This window comes from Nipponia nippon, unplaced genomic scaffold, assembly GCF_047370975.1.
Source record: "Nipponia nippon isolate SJK-2023a ecotype South Korea unplaced genomic scaffold, ASM4737097v1 scaffold_36, whole genome shotgun sequence".
NCBI classification, from domain to species: domain Eukaryota; kingdom Metazoa; phylum Chordata; class Aves; order Pelecaniformes; family Threskiornithidae; genus Nipponia; species Nipponia nippon.
Genome location: NW_028262354.1, coordinates 2,953,017 through 2,970,761, shown reverse-complemented (window position 1 = coordinate 2,970,761; position 17,745 = coordinate 2,953,017). Strand labels below are relative to the sequence as shown.

General features: G+C 56.2%; 1 protein-coding gene and 1 long non-coding RNA gene across 4 annotated transcripts; one reads left to right on the top strand and one right to left on the bottom strand.

The window, feature by feature from the left end:
* Positions 1-430: 430 nt before the first annotated feature.
* Positions 431-2,854, bottom strand: LOC148053912 (uncharacterized). Its single transcript, XR_015707895.1, has 3 exons — positions 2,675-2,854; positions 1,968-2,169; positions 431-1,206 (listed from the first exon to the last, which is right to left on the bottom strand). It is a non-coding gene; the product is annotated as an uncharacterized LOC148053912 (long non-coding RNA).
* A 213-nt stretch (positions 2,855-3,067) lies between these two features.
* On the top strand, positions 3,068-16,419 carry ADAR (adenosine deaminase RNA specific). Of its 3 annotated transcripts, XM_087772685.1 has the most exons (16): positions 3,221-3,905; positions 5,067-6,353; positions 6,447-6,611; positions 7,930-8,116; positions 8,198-8,355; positions 8,747-8,888; positions 9,080-9,297; positions 9,543-9,699; positions 10,717-10,888; positions 11,478-11,571; positions 12,975-13,103; positions 13,214-13,347; positions 13,839-14,021; positions 14,491-14,603; positions 15,202-15,329; positions 15,624-16,419. In XM_087772685.1, exons 1-16 carry the CDS (start codon positions 3,895-3,897, stop codon positions 15,862-15,864), a joined length of 3,519 nt encoding a protein of 1,172 aa, XP_087628811.1. In that variant the 5' UTR covers positions 3,221-3,894; the 3' UTR covers positions 15,865-16,419. The 3 variants fall into 3 exon arrangements, with proteins under 3 accessions (XP_087628812.1, XP_087628811.1, XP_087628810.1); XM_087772686.1 differs by lacking the exon at positions 3,221-3,905 and adding an exon at positions 3,068-3,202 and having other exon boundaries at positions 5,067-6,611; XM_087772684.1 differs by having other exon boundaries at positions 3,222-3,905; positions 5,067-6,611.
* Positions 16,420-17,745: the final 1,326 nt, after the last annotated feature.

Below are 17,745 nucleotides of genomic sequence, written 5' to 3'. Positions count from 1 at the left end.
CAAAAACAGAGCTTGCCCCTGGGGTGGAGGGGAGCAGGCACCGGCGAGGCTCCTACCACACCACCGCTCCCAGGGCTGCCTCCCATTAAAAAATGCCGTCAGCTGATTTAGGAGAGTAACAAAATGTCCCCTTTGCAATCAAGCCATCAGGTTTTATCTCTCTCTTGTAGGAACAGGCTGCCTTCGCAAGCGAGGAAGTGATATTTTAGTATGTCTAATAAAGCAGTTTAAAATGAAACTCTGCGGAACAATAGCCTTAGCTGAGAACTGGCATTTGAACAGAAAGTCGGGCCGGGGAGCTGTGCTACAATTTATTTCCTCTCATTTCATTTCATAAGAGGGAAGCAAAACAAAGCAGACACCTGAGGCATCTCCAGCTGGCGCCGGAGATTTAGCAAATGCTGCCACCGCGCGGGGAAGCCTTTGCGCGGCCCCGGGGCAGAGGGGGTTTGGGGGAACCCCCAGGGAGCCCCAGCATCCTGGGATGCTGGTGCGGGGCGAGCAAAGGAGCCCTCTCCATCCTCCACCAAATTCCGCGGGGATAACGCGGGTAGCCGCGCGTAAGCCGGTTATCGGCTGGCAGCTCCTTATCTCCGGCGCAAATTGACTCAGCTTTACGCGGCGGCGATGTTTGGGAGGCCGCTGGAGCTTCTGCCAGCGCGAAGCAGACGCCGCGGCTGTGTTAACGCCGGGCCTTCGGCAGCCGGCGGTTCTCCCAGTCTCCCAGCCCGTTCCTATGGAAACAGGTTGGGAGCCTGCCCAATTTTCCATAAAGAAGGAGAACAGAGAATGAACTCATATCGATTAAGTGGCTATTTGTTGCATTTAGGGTGTTGCAATTCAAGAGGATATATGGCCCCATAATGCCAGCTATGGATTATTTCATGGGCAGGGAATATCACGTTGACGCAGCGAGAGCAGCGTTGTAACCTTCCCATTCTGCCTTAACAGCAGCCAAGATGAATCACATTCACCGAGGCTGGGTTAAAGCTTCAGAGTGATCACAAGCAATTAAAAGGTGTGGGGGGGAAAAGAACAGATTGAGGAGTTGATCGTCGTGTGCTCCGCGTGCTGCGGAGTCATTCGTGCTTTGGCGGAGTGGGTGGGAGACGCTGCTTATGGGGATTGGTAGTGCCTGACCCCCGGCGTTTGCAGGTCTGCCGTGAGCCTCACCCCGTGCAGAGGGGTTTCTGCTCCCAAATCCTCCTAGGAATAAAGATGGGACAATTTCAGCTGGCGGAGGGGTCCTTTTTTAGAAAATGAGTCTCCTCATGACAGCAAAAAAAAACCAACCCACACCAAAACCAAACTGAGAAATGCAAGCCCCCAAATCTCTGAATCCAGAAATCATCTGAAAAAAACCCCTCCAAACCCTGAAAAACCCTCAACCTCAGCTTCAAAAAAATGTCACTGAACGTGAGCAGCAGCTGAGCCTGGCAATTCTGGGGCCTGACTCACTGTTTCTGCGTGCCTGCGGTGACTCCGGGCTCATTGAAATGCCTTCACAAAGCTGTGGGGAAGCAGCCACGGTGCGTGCAGGTCCGCACCCGAAGGCGACACGCAGCCACCATCTCTTTGGGACGGGCAGAGCTGCTGGCAGGGACCAGGGTTCTCTGAGGAGCTCGTCCTCATGTATTTTGCTCATTCATGGGCAAGCGTAGGCAGATGGCCCCCGAAAATGTATCCAGAGCCCGTGCCCGTCCCTCCTGCCTCCCCTCCGCATCCACCACCCTGGCAGAAGAAGGGCTGGGGACTCCCAGTCTGATGGTCCTAGATGTGACCATCGGTCGCCGGTTGTACCGCAGCAAACAGGCGCTGCCCTAAACCACTGGCAGCCTCCGAGCCGTAGGAACCGCTCGCGGTGCCGGTACACCTCCCGCCTCTCCGCTGGCACCCAGCGCCGTCGCCGCCTCGGTGCTCGGATCCCTCTGCCAGATGGTAAATGACACACAACTATTTACACGCACGCGGCAAAGCAGCAGACAGGAACAATCTGTTCTCTGCCGGTAGTTTTCCAACTTCCACGATGAGGAGGGGTTTTGCCTGTGGAAGGGAGGATCCGCCGGAAGCAGAGGCTGTGTCTGGTTTGGGATCGAGGAGGGGAAGGTCTCCATCTTCCTGGGAAGGACCGTGGGGGACGGGCCTTGGGCCTCGCCTGGAGGGAGAGCTCTGGCATTAAAAAATGTGTATTAAAATGGGGGTGAGGGGAGTCCCATGGGAAATGGGGAGCCTGTGGAGGAAGGGGGAGCCCCATGTGGGAAAGGGGGGGCCCAGAGGGGATGGGGGGCCCATGAGGGACCCACAGGGGATGGGGGAGCCCCACAGGGGAAAGGGGGGGCCCACAGAGGATGGGGGAGCCCCAGGGCGAAGGGGGGCCCACAGGGGATGGGGGGGCCCATGAGGGACCCACAGCGAAGGGGGGAGCCCCACGGGGGAAGGGGGGGCACAGGGGATGGGGGGGCACAGGGGGAAGGGGGAATCCCGGGGGGGTGGGGGGGCCATGAGGGACCCACAGCGAAGGGGGGAGCCCCAGGAGGGAGGGGGGCCCAGGGGATGGGGGAGCCCTAGGGGGAGGGGGAACCCCAGGGGGGTGGGGGGGCCATGACGGACCCACAGGGGATGAGGGAGCCCCACTGGGGGGTGGGGGGGCCCACAGGAGACAGCAGAGCCCCACCACAGATGGAGGGCCCACAGGGAATGGGAGCCCCACGGGGGGCCATGGAGGAAGATGGAGCCCCACAGGGCACGGAGAGCCCACGGGGGACGGGAGCCCACGGAGGAGGGGGGGACCCCCCGCCCATCCCCGCCCCGGGGGCTCCCACGCCTCGGGGACAGGCGGGCGGCGCGCAGGGCGCATGCGCAGTAGCGCCCATGGGCGCCACAGCCTGGGGCCACCGCTCTCGTTGCGGCGGGCGGTGCCCCGGGATACAGCGGCGGCTGCTGCCTCCCAGCCGGAGGAAGAAGAGGGTTTGTGCGGCCTAGGCCACGGCGGAGCGAGCCGGGGCGGCTGAACCGGGCCGCGCTTGGCGTGGGGCGGCGGCGGCAGAGCCACGCGTTGCCCTGGCTAAACATGGCCGCCGCGCTTTGCCCTGAAGGAAAATGGCCGCCGCGCGGCTCCCTGCACCCTGCGCAGGCGCGGGAGAGCGCGCGTTTGCGTCATCACCCTGCGCCGGCCGCGGCGGCACCGGCGGCAGCGGAGGGGGTAAGGGGGCGCGGGGGGGCGGCGGCGGGGCCAGGCCCGGGCCTAGGTCCAAGCGCAGGCCTAGGCCTAGGCCTCGCCGCTAAAACCTGGGCCCCGCCGGGCCTTCAGCGGCGCCGGGGGCGCTTACGGGCCTCCTGGGTGGAGCGGAGCCGCCTCCCCGGCCCGCGCCTGTCGTGCGGCTGCCGCCGGGCCCGCTGACGCGGGCGGGATGGGGAGAGGCGCTGGGCGCAGGCCGCGGTTCGGCCTCCAGCGCGGGCAGCCGCGGGGGCTTCGGGGACGCGGCGTGAACGGGCGGAACGCGCGGAATAAAGTGTTTTCCCTGGGGCCGCTCCTCTGCTTGGGGGAGCGGCTCGGTTCTCCCGGCCCCGGGGGCCCTGCCCGCCTTCCCGCACGGAGCCTTCGGGCCCCGGGGACCTGGTCCGGGCGAGGCCCTCGTCCTCAGCGCAGCGAGCAGTGCCGCCCGTGGGTGTGGGGTGGCCGCGTCCCCTCCCTGCGAGCTCCCCGCGCGGGGCGGGGCGGGGACGGGCCGCGCTGGGAACCGAAACCGAAACGGAGCTCGCAGCCATCTTGGCGGGGTGACCGGTTGCCGGCAGCAGGCCCGGCGCTGCCTCCCCTCCCCGGGGGATGTTCTGCAGGTCGGGGTTGCTTTTTTCCCTTTATTTTCTTACAAAAGAAGGGAATTTGGCGTATGGATGAGAGCGAGGTAAGAGCATTTTTTTAAAAGGCGTTCACTGAGTAGGGGGGCAGCGGGGCCCCCCCCGGAGCTGGGAAGGGGGGAACCCCCCAGCACCAGCCCGCGTTCGTCGGAGCTGGTAAAATAAAGTCACGGTGGTGGCAGCCGGGTGCAGTTGGAGGCTTTTAATGAACTTGTTTAATGAAAGTGAAGTTCAAGTTGGCCTTGAGATGCGTTTGACGAAGATAGGGAGCTTGCTGAAGGTAAGACTTGCATCGGAAAAGCTGTCTTTATGAAGACAGGTGACTTAGAGGTCACCAGGAGGAAGGCAGGACCCAGTGGCAGGTATCAGTTGCATGTTTTTATCCGCTCAGTTTCACAACCAGCTGCTGTCAAAGAACTAGAATATATCCTGGGCTGGGTTATTTATTTTTAAAAAGCATATTAAAAGCTTAGAATTGTTTCCTGTACCCAAGGGGGGCGGCACAACTGCCTGTGATATGAGTGAAATTTGGGCTGCAGTCCCAAAAAACTTTTCATGCCATCGCCAGCTGCACACCTATCAAATTTCTCTGCCTGTTATCACTTTACTTCTCCTGTGGCGTGATGCTTTACCTCTACCGGTCACGTAGTGTCCAGGAAGCAAAGGACGTTTGGGGTTTCAGATCTTTTTTTTTGGCTGTGAGTGTTAAAACTGCTGCAAGCCTCTCGCAGCTCTGTCCTGTGTGACCGTGCGTGCTGCTTCGCCTCCCTGGGCTGCTTTGCCTTCCCGCGTCCCTGTTTTTTCGATTGCAAACCAGGCCTGTGATTCTTATCTCCCTTGGGGCAGAGGAGTGAAACTCGCTTGTGTTTCGGAAGCGCGGGGTGAGCCTTCGACAGAAGGCGTCACAAAAAGACGCCTGTGCAGCTGGCTTGAAATTCAGTCCAACGGGAACAGCGGGTCGCTCTTATTAAAGCTGTTTCTCGTGGTTTACGTCGCCTGCGATTCCTCACTGCTGGGTTCTGTGCTGGGCAGGCACAGAGTTTGCTATTTGTGTTTCCCTGAATAATTTAGACTCAGCAGAAAACAGGAAAGCTTGACAAGGTGAAGATGCTTGAAATGCCTCGGGAGCAGGGAAGCTGTTTAAACCACGTTTCTGGAATCCTATACTTGTGTAAATAGGTTCTGAATTCCTGTGTTTTTCCTCCTAGGAGGCACCTGGGAGAGTTCAGAGCGAATCGCAGCTCCCCGTCTCCCGGCGCGCAAGCGGCGCGATTCACACGCGTGTCCCAGCGGTGCGCTATGAACAGAGGCGCCGGTCGAGGCAGAGGCTCGTATCTTCCCTGGTCAAGACGTAACTGCCCCAGCACTAATCAAGGTTTTTTTAACCGCCCTCATACCCTGCGAGAAACTAATCGGGAAACCTTTTTACACCAGCAGTTCCTAACAGAGCGGGACGCTGAAGTCTGTTTGCTTCAGGGACAGGGATCACACGACGAATCGCACATCGGAGGCGTGCGAGCCGCGGCACCGGCTCCTGCGGAGAGATGGCAACCCGGCCGCAGCAGAGCGGGATGGCATAGGTTCTCCAGCAAGCGTCCGTGGGTAGGAACTTCGTCACGTTATTGTCATCCTCAGTACCGTTGTCAGGAGGACTCGGAGGGAGATTCTGACACCATCAGGCTGAATTTCCAGAGACTGTCTCTTGCTGGACAAGGTTGGGAACAAGAAATTCTGACAATTTTCCAGCAGCTTGGGGAGGGGAAGACTTGTACAGTTCATGATCTTGCACGTAAACTTAAAACTCAAAAGAAAGAGGTCAACCGCGTTTTGTATAAACTCTTCCGAGAAGGCAAGTTGCACAAAGGTGGAGAGACGCCGCCGCTGTGGAGGCTTGCCAGCCCAAGCGCAGGGAGAGAAAGAAGCCCCGCTGACCACAGCGGTGGTCGCACAGATCCAGCTTTTGAGAGCAGAGGAGGAAAGAGGAGCGCAGTCGGCTCCTCCGCAGACGGCGATCCCGTGATGGCTGAGACGAAGGAAAAAATCTGCAACTACTTGTTCAGCGTGGCAGAAACAACGGCGCTCAACCTTGCCAAAAACATTGGGTTTTCGAGGGCCAAGGACGTTAACGCCTTTCTTAGCGCTCTGGAAAAGCTGGGAGATGTCCACAAGCAGAACACAAGCCCCCCACGGTGGTCCCTGACGGACAGAAAACGCGAGCGGATGCAGATGAGGCTGAAGGCCAGCGCGGTAACGCAGACGGTAGATCCCACACCCGAGTCCGGTTTTCCGCCTTCCTCTGTTCCTCCGTATCCCCAGGAGATGACCGTAGCTTCACCAGCAGTGACGACATCGGAAGAAGAAAGTCTAGAAAACGGACAGCAGGCTTTGGGGCAAACCGATCAGAGCGATGCCAGTGACACGGAAGCAGCCCTGCCTGAGGACACTAAGCCTGAATTCTCCAGTTTGAGTAATTACGATAACTCTGAAAACGGCAGGTGGGCCACGGATGATATCCCGGATAACCTCAACACTATCAACAAGCAGCCCGAGGAGTCAGAATCCATCATGAATTCCCCGTCTTCCCCCAGTTACGCCGCCCAGTTTGAAACTGCTTTCCCATGTACGCCCGTAGAGAAGCTGATGGCTTGTCAGGAGAAGAACCCAGTGAGTGGCCTTACCGAATATTCCCAGTACACGTACCAGCACTGTGAGTTTGCCATGCTGGAGCAGAGTGGACCCTCTCACGAGCCACGGTAAAAAAACTTTCCTACCTTTCCTGAGCTGTCTTTTTGCTTGAAATGATCTGACTTCGACTAACGTCACCCACTCAACTTCATCCTGAGGGGCCTGCTCGTTAATGGTTACTTCATTTCAGAAGGAAATTGGATTTCTTAGTTTTCTAGTTGATTTCTTGCAGCAGCTTAAAAAAAACCCAAACAAAACAAGGCTAAAAGTTAACCCCAGGTAGCCCAGTTTTGGTGACCCTGCACCTCATTCTGAGCAGCAAAGGTGGGATTCGTCTCTCCAGCCAGGTCCCGTCTGATTTAATCGCTTGGCTTTCAGTTTCATTATATAGGGAGAAACCGGTATTTCTAAGCTACCTCTCAAGATGCTCTCACCTTGGAAGTGGTAAAAAGGGAGCCCAGAACAAAGTGCTTGGGTGCAGATATGTGGGGTTAAACGAGGTGAGCCCACTCTGGACGTTTCTGTGGTGTAGCTGCGAGCAGAGCGTGTGGCGTGACGCTAGGGTTTGCGGAGTTGGTCTCTGGACTCCTGCTTCCCCTTGCTAAATCGTGGCTGTTCCCGAGCACCAGCGAGACGGTGAAAAGCACCATATGTGCCACGCTGGAATATGTCAATAGATCTGCTAGACAGGAAAATTGGCCTAATTTCTAAAGATGGAGTCCCAGGCTTTTTTTTTTTTTTCTTTTGTAAGGAGGGATCTGAATGGATTCAGCCCCCTAACGCCTCTCCAGATCTGGTTTGACCTATTCTCGTTGGAAGCAGGTTTCCTCTGGATAGGGCTGGAGGACGGAAGAGAAGCTGTGTTTGTTAGAGTTCCCGGGGAGGAGAGACAGAAACGTCAAAGGCAGGAGGTTTACGTGAGGCAGCACCTCTCTGAGATGGTGTGAGTGCACTGGATAGCCAGGGGAAATGCCGGAGGGACGAGTGACCCCAAATGACCAAGTGCAGATGGAACCCGGCAGGCTGCTTTTAAGCTTTCTTCATCCCTGTGCAGGAGACATAACCAAACCGCTCTTTGCACGCAGCCATTACGCGTTTCTGGCGCTTGTGGAACAAGGCAATTCGTCCTGTTCCTTCAGAACAAAATCTAGAGCAGCTCCTCTGTCGTGAACAGCTCTGGAAACGCGATGAAACAAGGCCCCGACGCAGAGCTGTTGGGGCACCCTTGGTATTTTTGTCTTCTGCGCATGGCAGCCTGGGTTTGCTCTCCCAGCCAGGAGCTAGCTGCTCCTTCTCACTTGAATTCCAAGAGCAGCCTTGCCTGCTTTCTCTGAGAAAACCACGCTTTTGCCTCTCGATTTACCTCTTTGGTTTTCTCTTTCAAAGATTTAAGTTCCAGGCAGTGATTAATGGGCGCCGATTCCCACCAGCAGAAGCAGGGAGCAAAAAACTCGCTAAACAGGAGGCAGCAGCTAACGCTATGAAGGTCCTGATGAGCGAAGCGGAGAATGGAAGACACGGTGGAATTAAATGTGAAGAACCGTTTCCCTCTGACAACTCTGAACTGGAATTGGTGAGTCTTGTTTTCTTTACTTGTGAGGCTGATCAAACAATGTTTAGTCTGAAACTGGTTTCCTCCATCTTCTTGCTGTAGCCTTTGCATCCAGAGCCAGAGCCGTCGTCTGCGCCAGCTCATCTCAACCTGCTTCCTGGGAAGCACCCTATCAGCGTATTAATGGAGTACGGGCAAAAATCGGGGAACACGATTGAATTCCAGCTGCTCTCTCAGGAAGGCCCACCTCATGATCCTAGGTATGGCGTATTGTCAGCTTTGGGGAGGACGGAAAGGCTTTCTTTAATCTCCTTCCTCTTCAGCACGCTCCCCACGTTCCTGGACTCGTCACTGACTTAGCTGAGCGCTCCTCTTATCTGAGGAGTCTGGGCATGGCTCCTCCAAGACATCTGCCTCCAGAAAGAGACCAAAACCAATGCCCTTTCTCAGAGAAAGGATGCTGTTTCTTCTCCCAGACCAGGAACAGGTTCCAGTCCTGTACCCTGCTCTACCGGGAGTATTTAGGGCCAGCGTGGTAGATATAAATTGGAGATAACCCAGAAGGATTTAACTTGAACTGGGAGAAGGGGATAATAAACAGATCGAGACACCTATGCTTAACACTTTTCATATGCTATAATGTCCTGTCAGGTTCAGCTACTGTGTGAAAATGGGTGACCAAATTTTCCCTGCTGTGGTAGGAAACAGCAAGAAGGGAGCAAAGCAAATGGCAGCAGAAGTGGCTGTGAAGATTCTTTCTGGAGAGTCTGTACCCCATGTCTTGCCTGAACAGGTACAAAGAGCTGCTTTATAAGACCCAAGTGGGTTTGGGTTGGGTTCCCCTCCCTTTATTTCATATCCCACTGGATTTCACCCCACGAGGTCACGTGCTGGCTCTAGCAGAAGTTTGCTGAGCGCTCTTGGCCTGCGGTAATACCGGCTGCTCGGTATTTAACAACCTTCTCCTGTCTAACTCTTCTCTAGCCTGTCGCGAAGCCCCATGGCGACCAGTCCATGCACAGCTGTGGACCGTGGATCGCCACTCCAGACGAATCCAAGGTGGCGAAAGCGAAGGGTGTTGGGGAGCTCATCAAATACCTTAATGTCAATCCTGTCAGTGGCCTGCTGGAATACGCCCGCTCCAATGGGTTTGCCGCAGAGTTCAAACTCATTGACCAGTCAGGACCTCCCCATGACCCCAAGTAAGTAGCTGCCTCTGTCCAGGAGGAAGTTTTGCACTGTTGCTGTTTTCCTGGAGAAAGGACAGAGAACACAAAATTCCTGATGCAGTTCAAGACGGCAACAGGCCGAGCTGCTGCCTCTGCCAGACTTGATGCCCGGGTGACTATAAGCTACCTCCGCTCCTCTCTCCGCTGAGAGAATTTAAAAACCAGACTGAAATCCGTAGGTTTCTTGGTTTCTCAGAGGTGTGCTGCTCTCTTTATAGGTTTGTCTATCAGGCGAAGGTTGGAGGCCGTTGGTTCCCAGCTGTAACTGCACATAATAAAAAGCAGGGCAAGCAGGAGGCAGCCGATGCGGCGCTCAGAGTCCTGATCGGGGAAACGGAGAAGATTGAGCGCATGGAAGGGATGAACATCACCGAGGTAAATCCTCTTCCTCCAAAGCTGCGGCTGCTTTTGTAGCCCTGCCTGTCCTGTGCCGTTCAGTCCAGCAGAAGAATGCTTTCAAGATCAACTGTGAGATCTCTGTTCTCTGAAGGTGCAAATAAGCTGACGTTTTCCTCAAGTGGGTTAGATGTTTCCTCAGGGCACAGGCGTACTCTTCCCTCCTGCTGGCGTCTGCTTTAGGGCTAAATTATCATCAGATTCTTCCGCGAGCTGCTGAAATGTGTCCCTGTGGTGGAGCAGGAACACGCTCATTTTTAGTTCTGTGACTACTTTTTTTTCCTCTCCTTCCAAATTCCTTCATGCTGCCTTAAAAACTGTGCGTCAGCTCAAGAAACTCCTGCATCAGATAAGAGCAAAGCTCTGGTTGTGTCAGGATGGCTGTCCCAAACCTGTGCTGCTTTAAATCGCACTTAGAGTTTTGTGATCTCTTAAAACCTGCGTTCCAGGCTGCACAGCTGAGCGCGGCAGCTGTGGCTCTAAATAGAAAAGCCATCAGGGAGGATTTGTCAGGCAGCAGAGCTAGAGGAGGCAAGTGCCCGTCTGCAATGGGAGTGACTCTGCAGTCTCCTCAGGCAGCCAGAGAAGGAATTCCTCTAAAGCCAGGAACAGATTTCCTTGGCTGAGTCTCTGGGAATAGGCAAGATGGGTTTTGTTCCTTTGCGACGGGGGTTTCCCCTGGCAATCTCGGGAGGCCATTCCGCAGCCCGTGTCGCTCGCTGCCAGGAAGACAGCTTGCTGCCGTCTCTTAATGATGTGCTCAAAGCAGAACTCGCAAGCGTTGAACAGGATTTTCCCAGGAATAATTTCGCTCACCCCTCGACACGATACCGTCCATGCACTCAACCCAAAATTACGCTGCCTGTAGCTCCTGTTTCTTGCGTTCCTGCCTTCTGCTGGCGTAGCTGTGCTTCAGGTCGGCTACTTCTTGAGCCGTTTTGTTCCGTGACCTGCTCACGACCTCTTAGCAATCCTGCTCTTGTGTCCCCCTTCCAGCTCCCCGTGAGCGGCAGTACCCTACACGATCAGATGGCCATGCTGAGCCACCAGCGCTTCAACACCCTCACTGCTCGCATCCAGCACAGTCTGCTTGGGCGCAAGATCCTGGCTGCCATCATCATGCGGAAAGGAAACAAGGGCCTGGGAGTGGTGGTCAGCATCGGAACGGGTAGGAACAGCTTCTTCCAGCGTAAGCTGAACTCTCGCTTCCCCACTGGATTCCCCGTCAGCTACGACTAGGGAATGGCTCTTGCCGTAGGCTTCTTCAGAGAGGGCAAGAAACGTTCCCAGGGCTTGCGTGGTGTCACAAGTGATCTGCTTATAGAGAGAACAAAGCAAACGTGCCTGCAGCTGTATTGCTCTTAATCTTTGCTTGCATTGCTGCCTGCTAGTCTGTGCATCAGAGCATGGATTCCTCACGTTGTACAGCACCAGATCCCCCAGCTTCTCTCGGCTGCGTGTACCTTAGCTCCCTTCCTAGTTACTGCCACGCTTCCACCCAGAGCGGGGGGCGGAAGAGCACTCGGGAAGGGACACTGCCCCTAAACCTGTGGCAATTTACGTCTCTGCTGTCCCTAAAGCAGTGTGTGCTCTTTGTCCCTTTATTTTCCTAATTGCTTGGATCAGGATAATGATTTAATAGCGCTGCTGCTGCTGTTCAGGAGCCCAAAGAAGTAAAACTTGAAGCAAGATGAAACCCTGCCTCTTTCTGCGAAGCTGTGTGTTGACTTTGACACTCGCCTTTTTATTTATTTCAGGTAATCGTTGCGTGAAAGGAGAAGAGCTGAGCTTGAAGGGGGAGACAGTGAATGACTGTCACGCAGAAATCATTTCCCGAAGAGGCTTTGTGAGGTGAGACGAGGAGAAACCTGAAGGAGAAGGAGAGGTGCTGACCCATTCTAGAGCGATGTAGCTGTCAGGGTTCCTGCGTTGAGAGAGGCTGTGATCCTCTAACGCTACTGGTTACCCCTGTGGTGTTAAATAGAGGGCAGTTATTTCTGATAAGAAAGGGCCATGCCTGAATGGTGCCCAAATTAGTAGCGAGCTGGAAACTTGCCAAGAGCCCAAGGGCCACATGTGATGTACTTAAAGCATCCTGCAGAGGCTGCTTGGCCGGCACGCAACGCGCTGTTGCGGTCTGAGCGCAGCTCTGAGCCAAGGTGCTGGGGAATCTGCAGACCAGGTCCCCTTCTGGCCTTTCTGGATCTGGGTGGCTTCAGGAAAACATAGCGAATGTGTTTGTGTGATAAGTCAGAAACCCTTTTTCCTCGGTTGGAAAGGGTTTTCCCACCTAAACTGCACAATTGTTCTCTTTATAAACATTCAGTGTGGCACTTTTTGTTGTTTTTTTTTTAAAACTAAAGTGAGATGAAGTTGGACTAGGCTTGTTAATGTCTGTCCTTCCAGTTACGAACAGCAAAGCCAACTGCTTTCTTAAAGCCGTTGCCCGCTGCCACTCAGGCGTTCCTCAGCACGCGAAGGTGTTGAGGGCAGGTCCCCGGCAAGCTGTGAAGTCAGAGGATTGCGCTCTTCCTTACGGTCTGTCTCAGCTCTTAATCTTGCCAAGTCGCGGCTGCTGGGCTGCTCTGGCACAGCAGAGCCTGTCAGAGGTGAGAACAGTGCGCTCCACCTTGCAAAATAAATCCCCGCGCAGGCTCTGCTTGAGGAGTCTCTGTCAAGCTGCGGTTTTTCTTTAGTCCTTGATGCTATGTTGGAGACCTCAAGGTTTTTTTTTTCCTGTCCCCGGATAGAAGCAGCCATAAAAGACCCAGTCATCGTAAACAGATCGTGGGCTTGAGCTAATCGTATCGCTTGCGTTCAGCTGCCCCTGGGGCTCTTTCCTCTAATGCAAACTTGGTGCTGACTAAAGGTGCTAGGTTAACAACCTTGAAGTCTTCTTCACGCTCGGATCAGATGCCCGCAAGCAGCAGCCAGCCAGGCTCCTTTCTCTCGCCTGCCAGTGCTTCCCTCTGCTCACCTGCCAGAATGTTTTATTTTCTATTGCGTGTCCTCTGCGCGGTAGGAAATCTGCTTTATTTCATGCCTTTTCTGTAGCATCAAACACTAGTCACTGGCTTCCAGGTATTCTCAGCCACGGCTCCCGGTCTTCGCTCTCCCACGCGGCGGGAGCAGGCGACTCGGCGCGACGGAGGCAGAGCTTGCGACCCTGCCTGTCGCGGCAGCGGTTGGATCGAGGTGCTCCTTGTCTGAGGAGCAAAGCAGCCTTTTGACGTGATTTTTTTTGTCCTTTTCAGGTTTCTCTATAGCGAGTTGATGAAGTATGACCCGTCTAATCCTTCCTCTGCAGAAGAGAGCATTTTTGAGCCAGCGGGAGGGAGGAGACTCAAAATAAAGAGCAGCGTTACCTTTCACCTCTACATCAGGTTGGTGCGGGGTTGTGCAGGGGGTGACCGGTGTCAGCGGCGCTGTCGCACCCCCGGCCCTGGCTGTTTTCTGAGAGTCGGTGCTAACCTGAGGGCTGTTTGTTTTCTAGCACAGCACCTTGTGGAGACGGGGCGCTCTTTGATAAATCCTGCAGCGATCAGGTGAGCGTGGTGGGGCAGGCCCAGCATCAGCCTCTCTTTGAGAACCCCAAACAAGGCAAGCTGCGGACCAAGGTGGAGAACGGTGAGTGCGTTCGCTCCCTGCACGCTGGGGTGGCTCCGGTCCTCTCCTCTGAGCCTTTCTGGAGCTCCAGAGTTTCCTTACCCCTCTCTGTGTGGTGCTGTTGTGGGATTTGAAGCGTTCAGGAACCAAAAGGGGTGGGTGAAAGGGATGGGGGCGTTAGAGGGAGTCCCTTCTCCTTCCCCGCTCTGCCGGCTGGGCTCTAGCAAGAGGAGAGCTGAAGTTTGCTGCAAGGCTTACCTGGCTCTGACCTCCCTTTCGAACACCGTTTCATTCTGCTTCAGCCACGTGAAAAAGGACGCATCTGTGATCGGTACCGAGTTCCCTTTTTCATGTGGTGCTAAAACATTCCCCGAACCTGGACACAAACGGACTCCGGAGGTCGCTCCGTGCCTGCGCGTAGAAGAATAGTTCCTTGTGCAGTTGCTGATGGGGTTTTGATCTGTCGAATATCCGACTCTTTACAGAAAATCTTTTCTTCTCCTCCTGCGCAGGGGAAGGTACCATTCCTGTGGAGTCAAGCGACATTGTGCCCACGTGGGATGGGATCCAGCACGGGGAGCGTTTGCGAACCATGTCCTGCAGCGACAAAATCTTACGCTGGAATATACTTGGCTTGCAAGGGGCGTTGCTGTCGCACTTCGTAGAACCGGTTTATCTCAGCTCTGTTACGCTCGGTATGAGACCTGCCGTCCTTTCTGGGTTGGGATGGATGTGCTGCCCCGCTCCTTAGAACCGGGCTGCAGCGACGAGTAACCTCCCTTCCCCAAGTGAGGGAAAAGCTTGTTTGCGGAGGCCGTAGGAGTAACAGACTGAAATGGCGTTCTTGGCAGAGCTGCGCTGTTTGGAAGTGAAAAGGGAGTTTGTGGATTTTATGCTGTGGGTGGAGTGGGTTTTTCTCCAAGGTTCTTGATTTTTAGAAGGCACATGTGATCTAGGAGGGTGAGACAAAAGCTGGCTGTTTGTGTCTTCGGGGAGAAATGTTGCAGTCTCTAAGCCTTCGTCTTACACATCTAAATTACACGTAGCTGTTGCTGATCCACGTGGCCGCGAGCTTCCTGGAGCTTGTGAGGAGCTCTCAGGGTTTGGCCCGTCCATCACCTGTGCCGTTCCCGTTTCCTAACGCCTTCGCGTCTCTCTTCACAGGTTACTTGTACAGTCAGGGGCATTTAACACGTGCGATCTGCTGCCGCGTGGCGAGAGACGGGAACCCGCTGCAGGAAAAGCTCCGGGCTCCGTATCACATTAACCATCCTGAGGTACGCTGCGGGCTTGGCACCTCTCCATCCTTCCGTCCCCCCCTTCCACCTCCGCCCTCGGGTTTAGGCCTCGCTCTGCAGGGGGGGGTCGCCTGGCAGAAGCTCTCCAGCCAGGGTCAGGAGGCCGATGGCCAGGAACCTGCCCGCTTTGCGTCATCCCACAGTGTCTGGGGCTCCCTGGCAATGCCTCGGTCGGGGAAAAAGGAGACCAAGGTCATCCCCGTAGCCTTCAGCTTAGTAAGAACCTAGCGCTGGCTTTTCTCAGGAGTTTGGGCTGAGCTGAACCCCTGCCTGCAGGGGACGGAAGCTCCGTGGATTTCACGCGTCCGGGGTAAGATCAGACCTAGCGCGCCTGCCTCTCGAAAGGAACAGCAGCAGCAGCGGGGCACCTTGAGCGCGGGGAAACTGAGGTTTTGACACGCAAAGCACCAAGGGATGGAAAATAAACGCGAGGCTCTGCCACAGGCGAGCGCGGGCTGGTGGGTGCCATGCGCCCGGTCCCCTGGCGAGAGGCTCCCCTCGCCAGCGAGCTCGCGCAGCAGGATGGGCGCGAAGAGCTCACGCAGCAGGACCGGCGCTAAGAATCCCTCTTACGTAGGTTGGGCGAGTCAGCGTGTACGACTCCGCAAGGCAGACGGGCAAGACGAAGGAGTCTTCGGTGAATTGGTGTCTTGCTGATGAAAGCGAAGTTGAAGTCTTGGATGGCACGAAAGGGAAAGTAGATGGGTAAGAAGAGCCTTTCCTGACACTGCTTTTCTCTTTGGGGAAAGGGGGGCAGCTCTGAAGCCGCGAGCACGCTCTGCACCTTACGTGTGGGGAGGGTTGCGGAGAGGAATTTCAAACTGATGTAAGCGAGCGCTCTTGGAGCAAAACAAAATATTGCCCGGCCCCTACAACAGCGCCCCGCTGAGCCAAGAGACCTCGCAGGCATCTCGTCGTGGTTTTTTCCCTGTACCCCCTGCTCCTCTTCGCTCTTCTGAGTGTCGTGTCCTTCATTGCTGCCTTTCTCTCCCTTCTCAGGCCGAAGCTGGAGGTGTCTCGCGTGTCCAAGAGGAAAATGTTCGCCCTCTTCCAGCAGTTATGCGTCAAGAACAACCGCAAAGACCTGCAGAAGCTCTCGGTGTACTCGGACGCTAAGGAGGCAGCCACGGCCTACCAAGAAGCCAAGCAGTGCTTCTTCAACACGCTGGAAGAGATGGGCTACGGCAGCTGGATCCGCAAACCCCAAGAGGAAGATAATTTCTCCTTCCCTGATGCGTAACGAGACGCCCTGCGTGGGGGGCGGGGGGGGTGAGTGCGCGCAGGCGTGCGCACGGGTGTGCGCGTCCTTCTTTCACCACCTTCTTTTCGAAGTGGAATCCGGAGCGTGCAGCAGTTTCCCCTGTAGGCCTGGCTGCCTTCTCTCTCTGCTCGTGTTCCTCTCAGCCCCTGTCCTTTCCCTTTTTAAAACATGCATGGAAACTACTGTCTTTTTTTTTTAAGCTAGGGCAGGCTCAGTCCCTGCTTGCTTTTACGTTTTTTGTCTCCTCTTTTTTTAAAAGAAGGCACAAGAAACCAGAGGGATTCTCGGACTGCGAGCTCGAAACCTTTGGACTGTGCACCACAGATCCCTCTGGCAGGTTTTGAGGCAAATTTTCTCTTTTGAGAGAGAGGAAAAAAAAAAAAAAAAAGCTGACTGGCTGGCTTTACCTGCCTCTGGCAGAAGATGGCTGGCAGCCCGTCTGAGCTGGGACGCAGGACTGATCTCGGCAAGACAGCCGGCAGGACCAGCGTAACATTCCGCGTTAATAATAAAAAAGAAAATTTCTGTATTAGAGCTGGCGTTGTGCCCTGGGTGTGTTCATTCCTGCAGTGAAAGAGGGGCCCTGGGCAGAGCTGGGTGCGGTTTGGAGAGGAGCGGAGCGGGGTTACCGTTTGCTAAACGACGCAAGGTCTTGCGTAGAACTGTGGCAGTTGTGAATTAAAGCCCCTTGCCTTAAGCAGGGGCTCAGCGGGCAGAATTGAGCCCTTGGGGGGCTTGAGCCCCCTGAAATGACGGGGCAGGGTTCTGGCTCCTTCCCCCTCTGCCTCGCTGTCTCGATGCCCTTGTAGAAGGTGAGCAGACGCGGTTCCCATCCACCAGCTGGTTCATTCGATGCTGTTCGAGCAGCCCCTTTCCCGGTGCTGTGCCGGCGGGGCCTGGGCCGGGACAGCTGGCACCGGTGAGATCGGACAAGGAGCCCGCGAAGCACCGGGCATGGAGGCGTAGCCCAAACCCAAGAGGAGAAGCCCTGAGGCTGGGGGAGCCCCGGGAGCAAGGCCCCGGCTCTGCCGGTGCCGCTGGCGTGGGCGCCTCTCCCCGCGCAGCAGGAAAGGACGGCGGTGGGCAGGGTAACGGCGGCTGGCGTGGGAGCCGACCGGGCTTCTGTCAGGCCTTCGCCACAGCCCCCCGCGGCGTCCTCCTCTCTCCATTGGAAGGGCGGACTGTTGGGTGGGTGAGGAATTGGCTGGGTGGTCGCAGCCAGAGGGTGGCGGTCAATGGTTCGGTGGCCAGATGGAGACCGGTGACGAGTGGTGTCCCTCAGGGGTCCGTACTGGGACCAGCGCTGTTCAATATCTTCATCAACGACACAGCGGGATCGAGTGCACCCTCAGCAGGTTTGCAGGTGACGCCAGGCTGAGGGGTGCGGCTGACGCCCGAGGGACGGGATGGCATCCAGAGGGAGCGGGGCAGGCTGGAGAGGTGGGCCCGTGTGCCCCTCATGGCGTTCACCAAGGCCAAGGGCAGGGTCCTGCACCCGGGTCGGGGCAACCCCCGGTGTCAGCACCGGCTGGGGGATGGAGGGGTGGAGAGCAGCCCTGAGGAGAGGGTCCTGGGGGTGCTGATTAGGCGAAAAGCTGGCCCTGAGCCGGCCATGTGCGCTGGCAGCCCAGAAAGGCAGCCGTCTCCTGGGCTGCGTCCCGGGCAGCGGGGCGAGGGGGGGGGATTCTGCCCCGCTCTGGGGAGACCCCCCGGAGCCCTGCGTCCAGCTCGGGGGTCCTCAGCGCGGGAAGGACACGGAGCTGCGGGAGCGGGGCCAGGGGGGGCCACAAAAGTGGTCGGCGGGTGGCCCAGCTCTGCTGTGGGGACAGGCTGAGAGCTGGGGGTGCTCAGCCTGGAGAG

Excerpts from the sequence above, each read along its gene's own strand:
- ADAR (XM_087772684.1), top strand. Across the intron at positions 9,298-9,542 it reads GGACCTCCCCATGACCCCAA|GTTTGTCTATCAGGCGAAGG; the intron begins GTAAGTAGCTGC and ends CTCTCTTTATAG. Across the intron at positions 11,572-12,974 it reads TCCCGAAGAGGCTTTGTGAG|GTTTCTCTATAGCGAGTTGA; the intron begins GTGAGACGAGGA and ends TGTCCTTTTCAG.